Source organism: Lytechinus variegatus, chromosome 10, assembly GCF_018143015.1.
Source record: "Lytechinus variegatus isolate NC3 chromosome 10, Lvar_3.0, whole genome shotgun sequence".
In the NCBI taxonomy this organism is placed as follows: domain Eukaryota; kingdom Metazoa; phylum Echinodermata; class Echinoidea; order Temnopleuroida; family Toxopneustidae; genus Lytechinus; species Lytechinus variegatus.
In genome coordinates, this window is record NC_054749.1 from 14,549,504 (window position 1) to 14,569,249 (window position 19,746).

Below are 19,746 nucleotides of genomic sequence, written 5' to 3' on the forward strand. Positions count from 1 at the left end.
CGCGCTCGGATCGGACACTAGTCTGAAAGTATACAGACTCAAATTTCCTACTTCATAGTCGATACAACTAGTACTCTACACTGTGCGATAATGAAAGGTCTTTGAATCTGCAGACTACACATCCACGAAAAAAAAGGGGCAGGTATGTGCTCCAAATAATGATATAATCCCAAATATTTTTCCAAATTTTCTTTTTCATTGCAAAATCCATGTTTTACGTCTGGTTTGCACTTTTCAACATGAAAATAAAGAAAACAAATCATTCGATCGTGGTACATTCTGGTCGCATCCAAGGTCGTATTCTTCACATGTTTGTATTTGTTTCTTTGTTTGTTTGTTGTTTTAGGGGGATGCCGGGGGAAGGGTCGTGTTTATAGCTATGTGCGTGGGCTCAAAATTACCTCATAAAACGCCAAATGAAAAAAAATGTGAAAAGTTACCATAATATGAATGAATGCGTAAATACAGAGAATTGATTAAAATTCATTAGTTTGTGATCATGATCATTCATTATCATTATTGATTGATTACAGCCCCACTTTTGATATCTATTTCGAACAATAAAATGTGGATTTTCATTTAAAAAAAATATACATATCATAATTATGCGTGTGCGATATGTCTCCCTTTAAAAAAAAATAAGTTGCAGCAATTATTATCCTAGCCTAGAGTACCCCTTTAATGACAATTAGAGCACAACTTTGATTGTATTACGGTCGCAGTTCGGCGATCGAATGTGACGTTAGGAAATGATGATTCCATTTTAGTGCAGCTTACTGGGCACAATCATACTTTGGGGAGCAACCAAATAGGAGAAACTTTTAGTAATAATGATTTGACTGGTTTTATGATCACTTGTTGCAGGTCGAGACTGCATACATTCGTAATTCCGAAGCTTCGTTATTCCGAAGGTTCGATATTCCGAAGGTTCGTTATTCCAAAGATTCGTATTTCCGAAGGTTCGTAATTCCAAAGGTTCATTAGTCCGAAAACGAAATGAGGTTCGTAATTCCGAAGGTTCGTTAGTCTGAAAACGAAATGAGGTTCGTAATTCTGAAGGTTCGTTAGTCCGAAAACTAAATGATTAACGAACCTTATTTAATTTTCGGAATAACCAACCTTCGGAACAACGAACCTTATTTCGTTTTCGGATTATCGAACCTTCGGAATAATGCCACAAATGTTCAGATTAACGAACCCTTTTACGTTTTCGGATTAACGAACATCATGGTATAGGCAATTTACGTGTTTCGGAATTACGAAAATTCAGAATTATGAAGTGTCACCGGTCGAGACAAGCGCAATCGTTTTTAAGGTGTTATTTATATTACTTGTAGGAAATTTTGTTTCTTCCCTCAAATTTTATCCGGACCCCCCCCCCCGGAAAAAAAAATCACATCAATTCAGAATGAAGACCACTTTCTTTGCTTGTGAAACTTTTTTTTTGAGACAAACAAGTATCCCCTCTTTGAAAAATCGTTTCCACGCCCCTGCTTCCCCCTTCCTTTTCTTTCCTTCTCTGCCTCTCCTATTATGGGATAGGGTCACCGCTTATAATTTCCATTTCTTTGTGAAAAAAATAGGAAAAAAGCAATTTAAATAAACACTTTTTGAAGTTTTCCCTTTTCCTTCTTCCCCTTTTTTCCTTTCGGGGAAATAATTTCAATAGGATAATTTAATTATTATTATTATTATCGTTGGTTGTTATTTTTTATATTATTATTGTTATTATTAATAATATTATTATTATATTATAACTATTGTAATTATTTTTTATTATCATCATTATATTATTGTTATTATTATCATTATCATCGTCATCATCATTTCTTTCCTCTCGTCTTGTCCATTCTTTTCCTTTTATCTCTCCCTTTCCTCCCTCCCTTTCCCTTCTTTTTCTTCTCTTTTCTCTCTCCTTTCCCTCCCTTTAACCCTTTCCCCTTCACTTTCTTTCCCCTTTCCCTTTCCCGTTTCCTCACCTTGTACTCCCCCTCCTTTTATTTTCCACCTCCCTTTCCTTTCTCTTTTTTTTGGTGGGAGGGGGATCCGTGTCATGACAGGTATAATTCGAGACCCTTTTATGTCAATCTTCCTTTTATTTCTTTCTTCTATCTTTCTTTTGTTTCCATCCTGTTCTCTCTCTCCTTTGTTTACATTCTCTTTCATACGCATAGACTATTTATATGGTATTATGCGTCTCTAAGAAATGATTGATATTATTTTATTATTATTCTCTTTCTTTCCCGATACTTCTCCCTCTCTCCGCTTGCTTTGCTTTATCTTTTTCGCCTATTCTACTCTCTCCATCATCCCTTCTCTCTCTCCTACACCCCCTTATTTTTATTGATCTTTATAATATATCACCCATTCTACGCTCCCCCACCCTGTATTTTTCTTGATCTTTATCTCACAACCCTTCTCTCCCAATAATTTTTGTACAAAGTGTAAATCACATTTTGGGAAGCTTTCGGATTTAACACTGTATCAAAAAAATTTGAGTCTCATGCATGCATGTTTAATATTAAATCTACAAAATAAAGAAAATAAATAAACATGTAACTCACACAATAAGATTAATGTATTGAATATATTTATTATTTGCTTTTACCTCATCATATTTATTTGTTAAGAGTAAACTGATTTACATAACTGTTGAAAATGCTTACTTTACAATGATAAAAGGCAACGTTATTTTCAAAATACACAAATGTTATAAACCAATTTCTAAGACACATTAAATGGTTGTTTATACAACAAAAAATGGCAGTTTAAAAATAATGATAGCATGCACGTTATCTCTTTCATTAAGTTTGAAAAATAACTTTGTAAAGATTGAGTGAAAAGTTTGTTTCCTGAAATGATGCTGAAGATACAACTCTAATAAAATGAAAAATTGATAATTCTAATAATTCACTTCTTTTTAAAGAAAAAAATACATTCTGATATAATCTTTGATTAATTTTCTACAATTCAAACCATGCATCTGCTCAAAGATTGTTTTAAGAAAGGAAGAAAGCATGGTTGTGTACACTACTTTAGCAATCCTTCTTGTCTTGAAAACTAAATAATATATTTGTTGCTAACTACATGTATAAATACTGCAAAAGCTCACACTCCAAATGCAGTAATATCAAGACATGTGAAATTTAAATTTAAAATAACAGAGGGCAAAATCTAAAAAGAGTTATAGAAAATGAATTTTATCTCTGCCTAGATAGGCTACTCTGTAGATAACTAAGCAATATAATTACAATATTTAAAATAATCAGCAATAATATGCGACTCTCTCTCCATGTAAGACATGAATACATGTGCAGATTGGATTTAGATTTAAACCTTATGGATTAAAATATAAAGAAAAAAGATTTGAATTTATATCTTTTGAGATTTGAATTTAAATATTTTGAGAATTGAATTTAAATCTTTAGAGATTTGAAAGTTAATCCTTAAGATTAAAAATAAATCCAATATTTGACTGGTCAACATTCACATCCAATCTGGATTAATTTCAAATCCTTGAAATTAAGAGAGTATCCATTTTGGAGGAGAATAGAGCGTGGAATTCTGTGTGACATTTGGCATTCTCATGCTTCGCAATTACACTGAATAGTACCTGGGGGCCGTTTCATAAAGCTGTTCGTAAGTTAAGAGCGACTTTAAGAACGACTGGTGAACCTTTCTTACGCGCTTAACCGAATTGCAAATGAATATACCATTTACCACAAGAAGGGATCACCAGTCGTTCTTAACTTACGAACAGCTTTATGAAACACCCACCAGGTCAGTTTAAATCATTTCTATTTTGCAGCAGTCACGCTCCTCTAAATATCAAACACACATGATAGCTTATTAGACATGCCACTAACAATACTAAAAGATGAATTTTGATGCACAAAAAAATATTGAAATGCACAATCACAAGCTATTCCTCTAATTATGAACCTCTAAACATGCTTCACGCTTCGATCAATGTTAATAAATGAAAGTGGCCTTTTGGATGATGAAAAAGCACAAGAAGTGATTAAGTACTGGCTCACATCAATCAAAACGCTTTCACCACTAATCCAAAAGCAAAGTGGAATCATTCGTAATTTGAAACAATTTTCAGAGGATGACAAGTTGGCAGTAGTAGAGGTGTTGGTCTGTTGTGTTACTCAGTAAATTAAATAAAATTGAAATGTAATGACATTGATATTGACTACTAGAACCCAAGTTTAAGCCATGTCATTAAAACGTAAAATGCATAAATTAGATTTACTGATATGAAGTTGAATTTGAAAATAAATACTGATTGGTTTGCCTCTTGCATTGATAAGAAAACTGTAATTTTGATAACTGCAACTGTGATTATATGAACCAGGAAAAGAAATACACATAAACCTCAAAATCAAAATAACTATCATTTCAAATGGCATAACCTTGAGATACATTAGAACATACACATCAAAATAGTTTCTATTCATACATTTTTTATTTACTACCACTACAATGGCAGTTACCATTGTTCACGATACCAAAGTATTTTTGAGGTCTCAAAACAAAATCTACATAGACCAAAGAAAAAATATAGAGGCATGCAATGAGGTATAACACAGAATTTGTATTTTAATGTAGGAAAAATAGGACTTACATGTACAGGTATTCTACTATCTACTTTCTCTCACACTTAATGTGTGCCCGGAGAGTAATTCGTAACAAAAAAAATTAAACATGATATTTTTCTCCCTTTTTAAAGGATTTGAATACTGTAATGGCAGTGGTATAAATACAGGCAGTATGTAGATGAACATTTCTTTTATACAATTTTACAAAGGCCTAAATAGACTAGAGCGAGTTTATGATACAGTATAATACACAACATGCACATAATTCCTAAAGCCACTCAATGAATAACAAGTGGCTGTTCATACACATTTTGTTAAATCTAAAAGTAAATTGTTGCATTAAAAAAGCATAAGTGCGTGATTGATATTTGACATGGCTACAATATTCAGGGAATTGCTACTGGGCAAGTCCATAAAATATGTACGTCCAACCCCCTATATGTGTAACCTTCATGATACTTTTCTGTCTCTGATTTCTTGTTCTTTTGACAGTCTGTAATCTTCTCAAAGGACCATGAGTTGGTCAGTTTATGAAGTGAAATAAAACTTGAGAAAAATGGGGGTCGGATGTACGGAAGGTTGATTATTGTGTGGAATTGCCCTGCTTGTAATTCAATGCAATAATCATTAGAGTGAAGAGAACTTGGCATGAAATGACTGTAATTGGCAAACTTTACTGATTTATAATTTTGAGCAAAAATTTCAATGTTTTGTTCTTTTGGAACTATTGATGTTTCATGGAAACCAATAAACTTGGCAGTATCGGTATAGCAGTCCTAACATACACAGCTTCATTTAGAAAAGAGTGATGGGGTGGGGTAAATACAAGAGAGGAAGGATCTCTTTGTGTAAATCAATTGGCATAATTCAAATTAGAGTAAGAACATTTTTTTTTATTATTCTTAAAATAGATTTTTGTGATCCTGTGGTGTCCCACTGTGAGAGAGACTTTGGTGGTTAGGGCCGCACAATAAAACCCAATGATAGACCCCAGCTACCCTCTCATTCAGGGTTCCCCCCAGAACCGGAGGACAATAGGGGGAGGCCTAAAACAGCGCCAAGTGCACTCTGGCGTGGGGGTGAGTCTCCTTGCCCATCCAGCATGGCAGGGCTCAGCTCTCTCCCCCCGTTTGTGGATTTTGACGCAATTACGATCCTGATCTGGTATAGACACAGTGGAGCGGAAATCCCATTGTCTGCACAATTGGTCCATGATAATCGCTCTACTACGTAAGTGAGACAAAACAACCAGAGACAAGGTTACGTCCCTCATACCGGGCTGATGCCATCGGGGGCCTGTTCACCCGGCCAAGTTTAAATGTTTCCAGTCTTCACCATCTCATCTTCTATCATGCTGGGGCTATGCAACCCGATACCACCCTCGCATATGAGACTCAGTGAAACCGATGCAAACTCTTGATGGCAGTGAGAACGGCCTACCATGCTTCGATGGATGCAGCAGGGGCCTTTTGTTGATCCTCAAATTGGCAAAAAATGAAGCAAATTACTGAAGGTTCGTGCCTTTTATTTTGCCAGCATCCAAGAGGGAAATATATATGAAATTATTTGTCCATTAACAGCTCATCAAGACCAATCCACACGCTGATTAAGTACAACAAGTGCGCTGGATTCTGAAACAGGTTGTCTTTGGTTGAATTGAAAAATGATGCAGATTTTATTAAGAAGTGGCAATTCAGGATGGATACCGATTCAGGAAAGATTGCATGGGTGCTTATGCTTGATGCAATATTAAAAGGAAACAACATCACCCCCACCCCCCATTAATTAAACAGACCATTTAGAATGAAAAATAATTACCCTTTTTATGAATCTCATCTTACAATAGATTTGGCCAATTTGGCACGTCATTTTCTGCAAATAATGTCCTGTGATATCATGATGCCATATATGTATGTTGCAAATTTGGTAACGAAAGTTGCATGGGACTTCAAAGAAAACATAAGATAATTTTGCAGCATTATATCCGTTTTGGAATAGCTAAGTAAATCGTTGGGGGCATCATGATCCCCAAGTCCTTTTAGAGTTAAATAATGAAGTATTTGTTAATCATGCATGTATATGATATTGTTTTCAAGTTGAATCTCTTTCAAAATCTTGCTTTGATTTGAGAAACTTGAAAGGAAAAGAATGTTGAGCGCCACCAAAGACAAGTTTTTTATCATACTTTGATAATGCTACACACATTTTGGAATGTAACAGGGCCACTCAATTGGCATTCCAATTTAATCTTTTGTAAGTGTTACTCATTGTACCCTATTTATTGAGAGAAATACCAAAGTCGATCCGAAAAGGTGGGCGAATAGTCATATTTTAACACTAATATATCTCAGGAAAATGCAAGAATTTGCAACACTAATTGAGAAATACCAACATGTCCCACGGAATTGTATTGTAGCAGAGTGAGTATGAAGTGAATTCATCTCCACATTTTACGATATTTAAAGTGCATGGAGGCAATCACAGAATATAATTATATCAAGGGGAGATCGCAACAAAAGAACTCATCAGCAGAACTCCTCTGACGGCAACCCCAACGACTGGCTTCCATATACCGGGCGATTGTTTGCAAACAACGGGCGAAGAATAGGAAACGAGTATGACATGGTGAGGACAAAGGCCTCAGATACACCGATGCTACAGGGGGATGGGGGAATAGCCCTTGAAGGGACAAGTCATTCTGAGATCTAATAATTTGGTTTGGATCACAAAGCGTGCCATCGATTGAAACCTATCGTCCCGACCTTGCGGTTCCCCTCGTCAAAGACCATCCTAAGGCTCTTCTCTGCTGCTTCAATTATTGTCATAATCTTGTCTAGTGATTTGTACTTTTTTTTTCTTTTCTCCAAGCTCTTTTTCTCCTTTACCTTCTCGCAGCCCAGAGGGATATGATCAACAGAGATGGGTAAAAAGAGAAGCGAAGAGCATCTTTTGTAACCCAACATTGGTTTAAGCAAGGGTCCTATTATACCAGGAAAGTACAAGTGCTTCCAAGTTCTATGCCTCTGAGTACAATTCTCACACAAGTGATGACTCCCAAGTCGCACACTTTATGCACAGAATTCCATGACCCACTTTGTCATTACGTTACATGTGTATGTGTCCAAAAAAATCCTGCAGGGAATTCATGCAATGGGACTACATGTGAAGATGATGGGATATATTAACAAGTGATAAGAAAGCAGTGCTCATCACTAATAAATTCAGACAGAAATCAATGCACTGGTGTATCATGTGTTTGTGAGACAAAAGCAGCTCAACAATTGCTGAATATAAAAACAACTTTTAAAATCTATAAAAAAAAGTAAAACATTTTTTTTTGTCAGATAATGATTTTTCAATAAAGTTTGCCAATTACAATTTCCGTTGACTACATGTACTAAACTCAAGGTACCCATACATGACGAATACTCATTGATACTCTAAAAGAAAAGAATCCATTGTCTCAAAAAATACATCAGCCGAGCTGACCCCCAAAACATGAAAGAGTCGAAATTCATCCACATTGGTGGCATTCAAAATTAGATAACTTTTCAACTAAGGAAATCAATAGTCTTGAAAATAATGTATAAATACAAAGTTAACATCAATGCAAATAAAGTGTGGATAAAATTGCAAAAGTTGAATTTTAAAGTTACAATCCAATTTAACTTGGGGGCCCATTTCACAAAGGACTTATGATTATGACAACTTTGCCATTATGGTAATTACCATGGTTACACGGCTCAGCAGCCAATCAAAATTCAAGGTTTCCATAGTAGTTACCATTATGGCTATGATGTTAATATCATTACAAGTCTTTGTATAAAGGCCCTTGGACTCGTAAAAATGCAACAACAAATCATTTTTATCTTGAGGTTGCTTCATAACTAATACATACCATAATAAAGGAAAGGAAAAATGCCAGTTCTGTAAATCGAACCATAAATACTGTTAAAATTCCATATAATATTTTGTACACAAGTGCATGAATATTCACATAATATGGTACAATGAAATGGCAAGGATTGAATGCAAAATGGTCAATCAAAAACACTGATGAAATATATCATACTTCAAACAATAATAGATACGACAGCAATAAAATAAATTGAAAAGAAATTGTATGAACTGAAAGATGTATTTGATGCGGCTTGAAACACTCCAAAACACACAATCATTACTTTGTTCATGGTAGATGTACAATATAGATACATAAATGTCATGATAGCTGTCAATTAACGGTGTGGAATAATGCTTATTTGTCATAATTTATTAATCAAAACTGGAGAAATACAAGATATATGACTTAAGCTGCTCAATATAAACAAATATGGATGTGATATGATGCAAGCTTCTAAATAAGTACTTCAGACAGTACACTCTCAAAAAGGAGAATGCCGAATTACCATTTTCATTGGCTGATGTGAGAAAAATTCAATTGTTAGATCACCACTTTGACAAATGTGCTGGATCCAATAATATCCATTAAAACTATGATCTAAAGCATTAATCTGATATTGAAAAAATAATTGTTTTCAAATACTCCATTTAAATGGTGATTTAGCAGTGAACTTTTCAAAGTCTAGAACTAGAAGTATATTACAGTAGGTCTCTGTACTCTACCTACTTGTTAATAATATTACCGATTGAATTGTGGGAAACTTTCAATAACCGGGAAATGAAAGGACATACAACTTGTACGATGCATAATATTGTGATACACTAATTAAAAGACCACTCCATTAATATTTAACTTCATGCCGAGGTGTAGTGCGCATAAAGCCAATCTAAACAATTATGAATGTACCAAAACACGCAAGGAACACAGGCCGGAAGGGCGGCCATCGGAGCTACCTCCAACGGAAAAGCAACCGAATTTTAAACACAAACAGTCGTCTTTAGACGTTACATGCAATTACGCGGTTCAAGAAACTCTTTTCTTTCCCCGGCATAGCCCCCCACCCCACTCTTTCCCCTTCTCTCCTGTGGACTAATTCTTTCTACCTTTCTCCATCTTTTTTTTCTCCTCTTGGTACCAAGTTCCTGGAGGGGGTATTGACTGAGAACGGAGGGGCACAGCCGATAGTCAAAGTTGACTGGTTCATTGTGAGGTTGGAAAGGTCACCATTCTTTGTGTACCTGAATGCAATGCCCTGGCTCCCTGCTTAAATTACAGATTTCAAATTCCCTTTGACATAATCTTGACTGGTAGACCTGGCTCTCTATTCTCAATCCATCGGTTTCATTGGATTGGGTACAACAAATTCGTGGGATACAATCAACTTGCTAGATTGCGATCGGAATTAATTCCTTTAAAAACCATTCTGGCCTAAAAGATTGGAGTTTGTAACACTTATATAGGAAGTATGAAATGATATTTTTATAATGGCGCTGTCTGGTTTGATTAGTTGTAAGCGGTGTTTTTTTTTTAATAAAGCAAGGTCCATTAAAAAGACCATAAGAGAAGAGGGGTTGCTTTGTACATTAAATTGAATTGCAATATTTATTGATTTAACTTAGAACAGGCAAGAGTGTAATTACGCTTTAATGGTTTCTTTCCATTTATGGAGCTTTTATACAGTCCTCTGAGGAATTTAAGCTTGCATTAAACAAAGATACTGGTAGAAATGAGAATGAAAAGGTGCAAAGTTTAAACTTTGCTCTGAATTTGAACATGACACCAAGGAGGCAATTACTGATCTGATTTGTTTGTTTTGCCGTTTTAAGCATCACACGAAGACGAAGCCGAGGTCATGGAGGAAAAATAAACAGACCACTGATAAGAATCTGTGCTTGGCCTTCATCAGGGTTTGGCCAAAAACACAGAACAACACTTTGTAAAGCAATCAGTCCGCCGATGGAATGATTAGCTGATCTGTGATAGCTGCATCCTGTAAAATGTCGTTCTGAGGTCATTCGACAGGCGATTGACCTCTTGGTCAGTGAATCAAAGCCCACATGCACTGACCGACTACCGGAGGTTTATGGACATGGTGGGACGCAGGGTGGCCAAGGCAGCATTTGAAGGTATCATCGGTTGCACACGTGTTCATTCGATATACCTATGATGGTTGTGTCCAAGGATGGGTGTGAGGTCGCACGGGCTGATACCGGCCTCGTCCACCTCTCGAGCCACCTTCTTGACCACCGACAGGTGCGCCAAGCACCCGAGTTGCGCCCTCCCCATGACGATCTGACCCGTCATGAGGTAGTGGCCTTCGAGTTTCTTAACCCCGCAGCTCGTGGGGGTTGTGATGAGGCCGTAGTACCGGCTATGCTTGCCGGGCAGGAACACAGGGTCCTTCTGTCTGTACACCCGGCCCGCGGCAACGTTGATGTAGGTCTCCCTCGTGCTTTCTTCCGGGGTGACGGCCAGCATGCGACCCTTGATGGCTGCAGGAGTAAATGAGAAGGAAAGATTTGACCAAATAAGTCATAACTCGGAAGGATTTCATCAAAATAAATTAGATACACATGCCCAATTAATTTAAAACTGAAAGGAAAAAGGTTCATATTTCATATACATGTACATTCAATTAATTTCCAGGAGACGATTTTCATGTGAAAACAAATCTTGAGTGTTTGTTGTGACAAAATCTAAGTAAATTTGTAATCTACTGTTTCTATAAAAGTACAGATCATTTTTCATTTTCCTTTTAACTGATTCTGCCCCCTCAGCTAAAACAGAAAACAAGTCACACATTGTCAGAATGTAAAAGAAATGAAATAAAAACATTGCATTATATACTAAAAGTACGCATTTCTTAGAGACTCAAAATACCAAATGAATAGTCTCTATGCATATAAAATGATTGTTTTGTATAGTGCTTCTTAAAAAGGTATGTTATAACACAAATTTGAATCTGTTGAAATCAGTTATTAATCTTATATTATGTGGTAGGTTGTTCCCCAATTGTGGTGTCTTGTAATCAAATACAGATTCAACGTTCGAATGCTTTTAAGATTATCTAAAAATGCCCACAATTTAATTTATTTCTTACATCATAATAGTCCTACATATTTGTGTGTAACTTTACTTTTTTATCATTCCAGTCCTTTCTAGTATTATGTATGTTTCGTCTTTATTTTTCTGCGGTGCAATTGTAACAAGCTGTGCTGTCACCTCCATTATATTTCAACATTATAAATGTCTTCATGTGAATAATGCTCAGCCTTTGGAAATAAATTGTGTTATTGAATCAAATTGAACAGATTATTCAAAACAAAAGGCTTACCAAAGTCGCTACTGCAAAATGCTGCAACAATTTCACCGCCTTCACACTTTCTGCATTCTGTACAAAAAAAAGAAAAAATTAAAAAATTAACATACAAATATATGAAGTCTCTAACTGAAAACAACTTTACAATATACAACTTACAAGGACAAATCAATCATTATTTTTCAATCAGTATTTATCAAATATAACGAGCATTTCAGGTAACAAGTGGACAGTGATTTTTCATTGACATATTTTAATGCTCTGAGCCAATTAGATGCAAGGATTTCAGTAGCTTACAACAAATAATCAGTGGAAATAACTATTACATGCAGTTTCATGAAATGTGCCCCACGTGTTTGAATGTCTAGATGTGGAGTTATTAAGTTATGTACAGACAGTGACAAGGGTGATGTAACACGAGCTGATGTAAAGTAAAAACTTTATTGGTTTTATAAGTAAACACAGTGGAACCAGAGCATGGTATAATCACTCTACCATAGAAGTAAAGTCATTCTGTATGCCCAGGACCCGTATCTTGCAAGGTCTTAAAGGACAAGTCCACCCCAACAAAAACCTGATTTGAATAAAAAGAGAAAAATCCAACAATAACACTGAAAATTTCATCAAAATCAGATATAAAATAAGAAAGTTATGGCATTTTAAAGTTTCGCTTAATTTCACAAAACAGTTATATGCACATCTCGGTCGGTATGCAAATGAGGAACTGTTTACAGCACTAACTCACTATTTCTTTTGTATTTTATTATATGAAATATTTTTATTTTCTCGTCATTGTCATGTGAAATGAAGTTTCATTCCTCCCTGAACATGTGGAATTCCATTATTTTAACATTCGTGCTTCAGGCAAGGAGTTCCTAATCATCAAATTCGCAAAAATTGAAATATTGTATAATTCAAACAATAAAAAACAAAAGAAATAGCAAGTGACATCATCGACTCTCTCATTTGGATGTAACTGGCTCATTCATATAACTATTTTGTTAAAAATAAGCAAAACTTTGAAATGTTCTAACTTTCTTATTTTACATCCGATTTTGATGAAATCTTCAGCATTGTGCTTGTCTGATTTTTCTCTATTGATTAAAATTAACATTTTTCTGAGGTGGACTTGACCTTTATATTTCCTAACTTCATGCTTATGCTATTGACCAATGAAAACTATTGCGATTAGGAGTCAGTTTTGTAGGTGTGACTGTAATATAGCATATTAGGGTGAATTCGTCTACTCAGCACATGGTCTACCTTAAAGGGGAAGTTCACCCTGAAGAAAACTTTGTTGCAAAAATAGCAGAAAAATAGTAAAAAATATTGGTGTTTGAGGAAAATCCATTAAAGAGAAAGAAAGTTATTAGAGTTCAAAGTTTTGGATTTGTGACGTCATAAACGAGCAGCTGCCCCATGTAAAATGCATGACTTTCAAATTTTGTATGGTTCCTGATGATTTAATTTTGTTTTCTATTCATGATTGGGTGTGAAATGATTTGTCTATTGATATACAAAAGGTACAGTGAAAACCATTTTCAATTTTGTGAGAAAATGACATATCATTGATTTTTTACCATTCGCTATGTAGGAATGCTGCTCGCATATGACGTCACAAATCAAATAATTGAAATTCTAATAACTTTTTAATTATTTGATGAATTTTTCTCAAACCTTCGGCAATATTTTTTATTTATTCTGCTATTTTTACAATAAACTTTTTGTCAGGGTGAACTTCCCCTTTAATCCAATCTAATGTCATTCTGTCCATCAACATTTCGTCCAACAACCATTTGGTCCAATAAACATTTGGTCCAGTCACCATTTGGTCCAATCATCACTCAATCTAATCACCAGTTCGTCTATGACCATTTTATCTCGTAGCCAGTTGGTCTAATATTTGTTTTATTTTCATTTCTTTTGCCCAATGAACAATTAGTCTCATTAGACAAACTGGTATATGGACTAAATGGCTATTGGATCATGTGGATATTGGACAAATGGATGGAAGACCAAATTATAGTAGACGAGTTGGCGATTGGACGAATTGGCATTAGACAAAATGAAAATAAACCCATATAAGTACATGTAGTCCATGCAACCTTTTGTCTTAATTTCCACAGAAATTCCCAGTACGATTCTTGAAGGACAAGTCCACCCCGACCAAAAGTGGATTTGAATAAAAAGAGAAAAATCCTACAAGCACAACACTGAAAATTTAATCAAAATTGGATGGAAAATAAGAAAGTTTATAAAATTTTAAGTTTCGCTTAATTTCACAAAATAGGTATATTCACATCCTGGTCGGTATGCAAATGAGGGAACTGATGACATCACACACTCACTATTTCTTTTGTATTTTATTATATGAAATATGAAAAATTCTTGTTTTCTCCTCACTGTCCTGTGAAACAAAGTTTTATTTTGCCCTGAACATGCTGAATTACTATTATTTAACATTTCATGGCTCAGTCAAGTTGGTCTTTATTGTCAAATCTGTAAAAATTGAAATATTGTATGATTCAAACAATAAAAAACAAAAGAAATAGTGAGTGAGGGACATCATCGATTCTCTCATTTGCATGTGACTAAATTGGGCATATAACTATTCTATGAAAAATAAGCAAAACTTTGAAATGTCATAATTCTCTTATTTTACATCTGATTTTGATGAAATTTTCAGCATTATGCTTGCCTGATTTTTCTCTATTCATTCGAATCAACATTTTTCTGAGGTGGACTTGACCTATTAAATAAAAAGGCACCACAGAGGACAGGTTATGAATTTGTTATGCAAATTACACACATGCACGTGCCCCCCCACCCCTTCCATGAAAAAAACCCCAACATATTAAAGTGACAGCTCCGGGAATCAGATTGGTAATGATGAATATGAAGTCATTAGTGTTCAAGAGGCGAGACTATGATAACAAACAATTTCAGCTCTGAAATTTCTGACGATTCAATCATCTAATGATAATTTTATAAAATTGATTACAATTTTCAGGTAACTAAACAATGATGGCTTTCAATCTTTAAGCAATTAAATGATACCATTTCGTCATTACTTCCCTTTTATGTCATTACTTCTTTATATAATCAACCAACATTATGATGCATGAGACCTCGGAGGAATATCGCCCAACACATGTTTTCACTTTCACTACAATATGGCCGACAAAAATAATTGATTGAATTTTCACAGAAATCCACCTGCTACCAATTCCACAGCCCAGTTGGGGGAGGTTTAATCAATCATTGGAAAAATATGAACAGTTGAATATTCTCACAATTATTCACACAAAGCACAATAAGCTGCTCATTACAATGCACCAGATTATATTGATTTAATTGGTTTCTTATGGTTTTATAACTAGTGATTTTCAAAACCGTTTTCCAATTCAACAGGTTCTACTCCTACATTGTAACTATCCTTCTGTACAGATAGAACCTGGTGACCAACTGTTGGTTGATTAAAACAAGATTTTGTGTCGAACTGAAACACAAATAAATTTTTTTTTAACCAACGGATTGTTGGTTATGACTCATCTTGTTCAGAAATATATCTGGCAGGCATGAGCCTTAGTATACAAGAACCCACTTTATATTATCATATTATAAATTATTAAGCATTGCTGATTTTCATATTCTCTAATTAGACCCATGGCGGTACGCATAATTTTTTTTTGCTGGGGGGGGGCAGGACAAGTCAAACTTTTTCGAAAAAAACCTGAGCGAGGAAACAACTGAGCTCGTTATTTAGAGAGCTTTTATATTTTGTAATGTGAAATGGAAGGATTTGATGCATACTTACATGTACAGTGAATTTTTTGTAAATATTTTCAGGAAAAAAATGTAAGTTTTAAAAAAAATGGGGGGGAACTGCCCCTTACCCCCCCCCCTCCCGGCTGCGTGTGGCAGCGATTACACCCCCCCCCCACCCATGAAACAAATCTTGGATCTGCTCCAGCACTGTTTGTGATTATTTATGATAGAATTTGATAGCCAAAATAGTGCTTACATGCATAGCAAATCATAACTTATAAATTATACTTTCAATTATTTCCTCTCCCATCCATTAGGATTAAATTTTGCATACTGCAAGTACCATTGCCATCTAGACTAAATCACAAAAAAAAAACACTTCTCAATAAATCAACATAATTTGAACAAAGCATTGTTCCCTTGTGCTCGGGCTAAAGGAATGTCAAGCCTAATTACAGAAAGGGAATGTACTCACAGTTCAGACGTTTTTTTTTTTTTTTTAGTTCAGTATCAGCGGGGAACTTCTGTGCATACTGAGGAGAGGGTGCATTCATACTCTAACATTATAAAACTGATACATCATGATGCTAACCAAGTTCTTCTAATAATAAAGATAATTCTTAGAACCCAATCAAAGCCACTTCCGCTCTTATGAACTTTTTTCCAAGCAGGCAGAGCATACATATATGATATAATTTAATCATTGACCCTTCTAATACATGTATACCAAGCACCAGTCAAGAACGAAGGTCTCATTTTTGTAATCACTTGGAATAATTCGACCAAGAATCAAACCCATGATATGTTTATGAGCCGAATACTCTGCCACTGAGCCACCACGTCCGGTCACTGAATAATTCTTAGAAGATTCCATATCAAATTGTTTCGGAACATAGTTGTTATCGTCATGACTAGTCTGATTAATACAAAAATGTATTTCTCAAGAGCTTTACATGTGACAAATAAAAAAGAAAATATTTCAGTTAAAATCACTTGTGGCAAATGTCAAATGCTCATTCAACTGTTTTTTAAAACGTGAATGCAGTTGAGGGCTTACGTCAAGACAATTGGCAACAATGCTATTTACTACTAGTACAGTGGAGCCTTCAGTCGTGTATCTCTTGACTCCCCCAAATACCCTATTATGTTAAAATACAAAAGACTTTGATCTTTTTAATGCTAACTTCCTATTGATAAGGTCCCTGCACCTGCTGACTTGTTTGGCAAGGGTAAACATTTCATATCATTAAAATTTGTGAAGATTTAATTTGATTCAAGGGTTAAAAATCAAGAAATCATTGAGCCCTGCAACTTTAATCAATTTGGAGTTTGATACAATTCAAACTTCAACACAGAGTAACAAATATTGGAGAGATTTGATCAGTTTCCATTATTTTTTTGTCAATATTGACAATGTAAATATGTGATCATTTTAATAATATTATTTTTTACTTTTCTGAAGTCTTGTGCTATTTGTGTACCAGTGCATGTTCTAGAAATTGAAATTAAAACTCAATTCTGCATTTGGAAACTGCATATGAATCATGCATTGGCAACTTTCTTTCATCAAACCATAAAATGGATATTGAATTTCCCATGCATGCATCAAAAAGTTGCAAGTAAGGTTTATGTAAAGCATTAACTGTTATCCCGAAGAACAATGTATATAAACGGATCGAATTCCTGAAATTGACATGTGGTCTTTGCGACGACGATTGTCCCTACCAATTTCATGGGGTGACAAACAAAATCAAATTTAGGGATTTTACATGTATGACTCACATCGGTAATCGTTTTTCAAGACTTTTTCTCCAGATTTGAGGTCAGTCTTCAGATTCGTTCTTTGTTACAAAGGTGTCGTTTGAAAATATTTCCAAACAAGACCTCCACACCACGAGCTTTTAATACCCTTTCCATTACCGAACACCATTGTCCAGGCTAACAGTTAACAAAGATTTAAAACCAGATTTACACCGACTTTTGTCCAAAGGTGTCAACCAGTTGAATATAACGCCTACGATTTCATGAGGGGGGGCTCATAGCCTCAAATCATTTACTCATTTCTGCTTGATTGGGTGCATTTTCTTGTAATTGTTGACCCCATCGTGACTTATTTTTAATCCCTTGTATGACTGGGTTTGAACAGTGTACAGTGGTCTTCAGAAGGCAAAGGTTAGAACTAATGCCAGTCACACCAGCACAGTTGACCCCAGACCAATCGAAGATAGTACATTATTACCAATGGCATACAATCAATTGGTTTCATTGGTGGGACTAAAGCACTGGGGTTGGTGGGACTGCAGTACTGGGGTTGAAAAGACAAGGGTGTGAGATACCCAACGGGGAACCTACAATTAAGACAGGATTTCAATTTAAAGGTGCTGTGATGAAATAAGATTTGGATGAGGCATGGTGTGAAATACTCAAACCTCTTAATCTCCTTTTCGATAGGCTTGTTACGAAAGAGGGGGGCAAGATATACCGTGTTTACACATTGACTCGGCTCGCGTGTTGAATCCGCGAGCCGGGTTGAACACTGCGAAGAAGGGATCAGAGATCGCGTTCATACGTACATATAAAAAGGCGAGTTCAACACGGCTCGCGGATCTCGAACGGAAGAAGAATTATGACGTCGCAAATTAAACGCGGGAAATTCACCGCTGGAATCGAATCTTGTCCGTGCGAACAACAACAATGCCAAAAGTGAAAGCGCGCAGTGACCTAGGTCAAGAGAGTTCGACACGGCTTTCTGTTTACACACGAAAAAATTGCCGAGTCTGACTCGGGTCGCGGGTTGAAACCTTCCATTTTGTAGGATCGATAAAGCCGTGTTCGACACGGCTCGCGGATCACTCTGATCGCGTTTACACAGCATAAAATTGCCGTGTTGAGCACGGCTCTCGTGTTCAACCCCCGAGCCGAGTCAATGTGTAAACACGATAGTGGTGGTCTAATGCCCCATGCACCAAGATTTCTTCTCATGGGGAAAGTGATGAAATGCACTTATTTTACCAAGTCCCTTGGATAGAAATGAGAAAACAGAGACTCTTCTTGTTGGTTATTATATACGAGCATCCACTTGCTTTAAAAATATCTGACACAATTTTCTAAATGTACATTTACAATAAGTTTACCAGTAGACTTTGAATCTTGTCTCCCCACTGGTTTCCATCTTTCATAATTTTTTGTTTTCATTGTCATATCAGTCAATGCACTTCTCCCAATAACAAAGAGATGTTGTAGGTCTACATGCATTTTCATGTCAGAGTCGAAATCCAAATGAAAGGTAGATTCCTAAGTTTTATAAATAAGGTATAATTCGTTGAAGAGCAAAAGGTCCAGGTTCGATCACAGTAATTAGGGCTATATGAACTTAACTGATAGATAAAGGAAATTTGAACATTACTTTACCATTTCCCACTCTCAATGGGGATCTAAATGAAAGGTATATTGATCATTGTTGAAAAGCAAAAAAAGAGTAAGGATCGATCACTCTAATTGCATGTATTTAATTGATGCAGACACAGATAATTTGAACATTACTGTTCCTATTCTCCCTCTTATTTGCTACACCCCTTTCATAAACCCCATTAAAATGAATTAGGCGGCTAATAGCAGCATAATTTGGTCGTAAAATTGGAGGAGGACAAGAGTTATCCGCATTACTCTGATGCTGCTATTATCCGCATAATAGCAGCATCGGGACAAGATTTTGAGTTTATGAACGCATTTCCAAATTATGCGGATAATTGCCATGGTGCGGTCAAAAGGTCACCCTTTTCCAACACAACCGCATCGGAGGGGGCGTGTCCAGTTGTCATGGCGATTATCCCCCTTTTTCAGGACGGGCGCTCGTAAAAATAATGCGGCTTATTTTCGGAGTTTATGAACGCAATTTTTATTGAATTATCCGCATTACTCTTAGGCGGCTAATTGGAGGATAGGTTTATGAAAAGGGTATTAATGACTCCCCATTAGAATCAAGTTCCGTTCGATTGTTATCTCAATCACTACAATGATATCTCAGAATCTTGAAGACTAGAAAGAAGACTAATCCTGTTGTGGAGTATCAGGGAAGCAGTGAACTTGAACAATGGGAATTGTCAAGGCATCAATCACATAATCAATATACCAACAAAGACTTACCAAGCAAG

The 19,746-nt window shown here is 35.8% G+C and overlaps 1 protein-coding gene across 1 annotated transcript in view; it reads right to left on the reverse strand.

Annotated features, from left to right (window-relative positions):
* Nucleotides 1-2,568: 2,568 nt before the first annotated feature.
* The window catches only part of LOC121422605 (meteorin-like protein), a 38,653-nt gene continuing 21,475 nt past the window's right edge, over nucleotides 2,569-19,746 (reverse strand). Inside the window, exons 3-5 of the mRNA XM_041617757.1 lie at nucleotides 11,840-11,896; nucleotides 3,778-10,997; nucleotides 2,569-3,613 (exon numbers count right to left, since the gene is read on the reverse strand). Coding sequence (XP_041473691.1) covers nucleotides 10,654-10,997; nucleotides 11,840-11,896 — 401 coding nt within the window. The 3' untranslated portion in view covers nucleotides 2,569-3,613; nucleotides 3,778-10,653. The remainder of the gene's footprint in view (nucleotides 3,614-3,777; nucleotides 10,998-11,839; nucleotides 11,897-19,746) is intronic.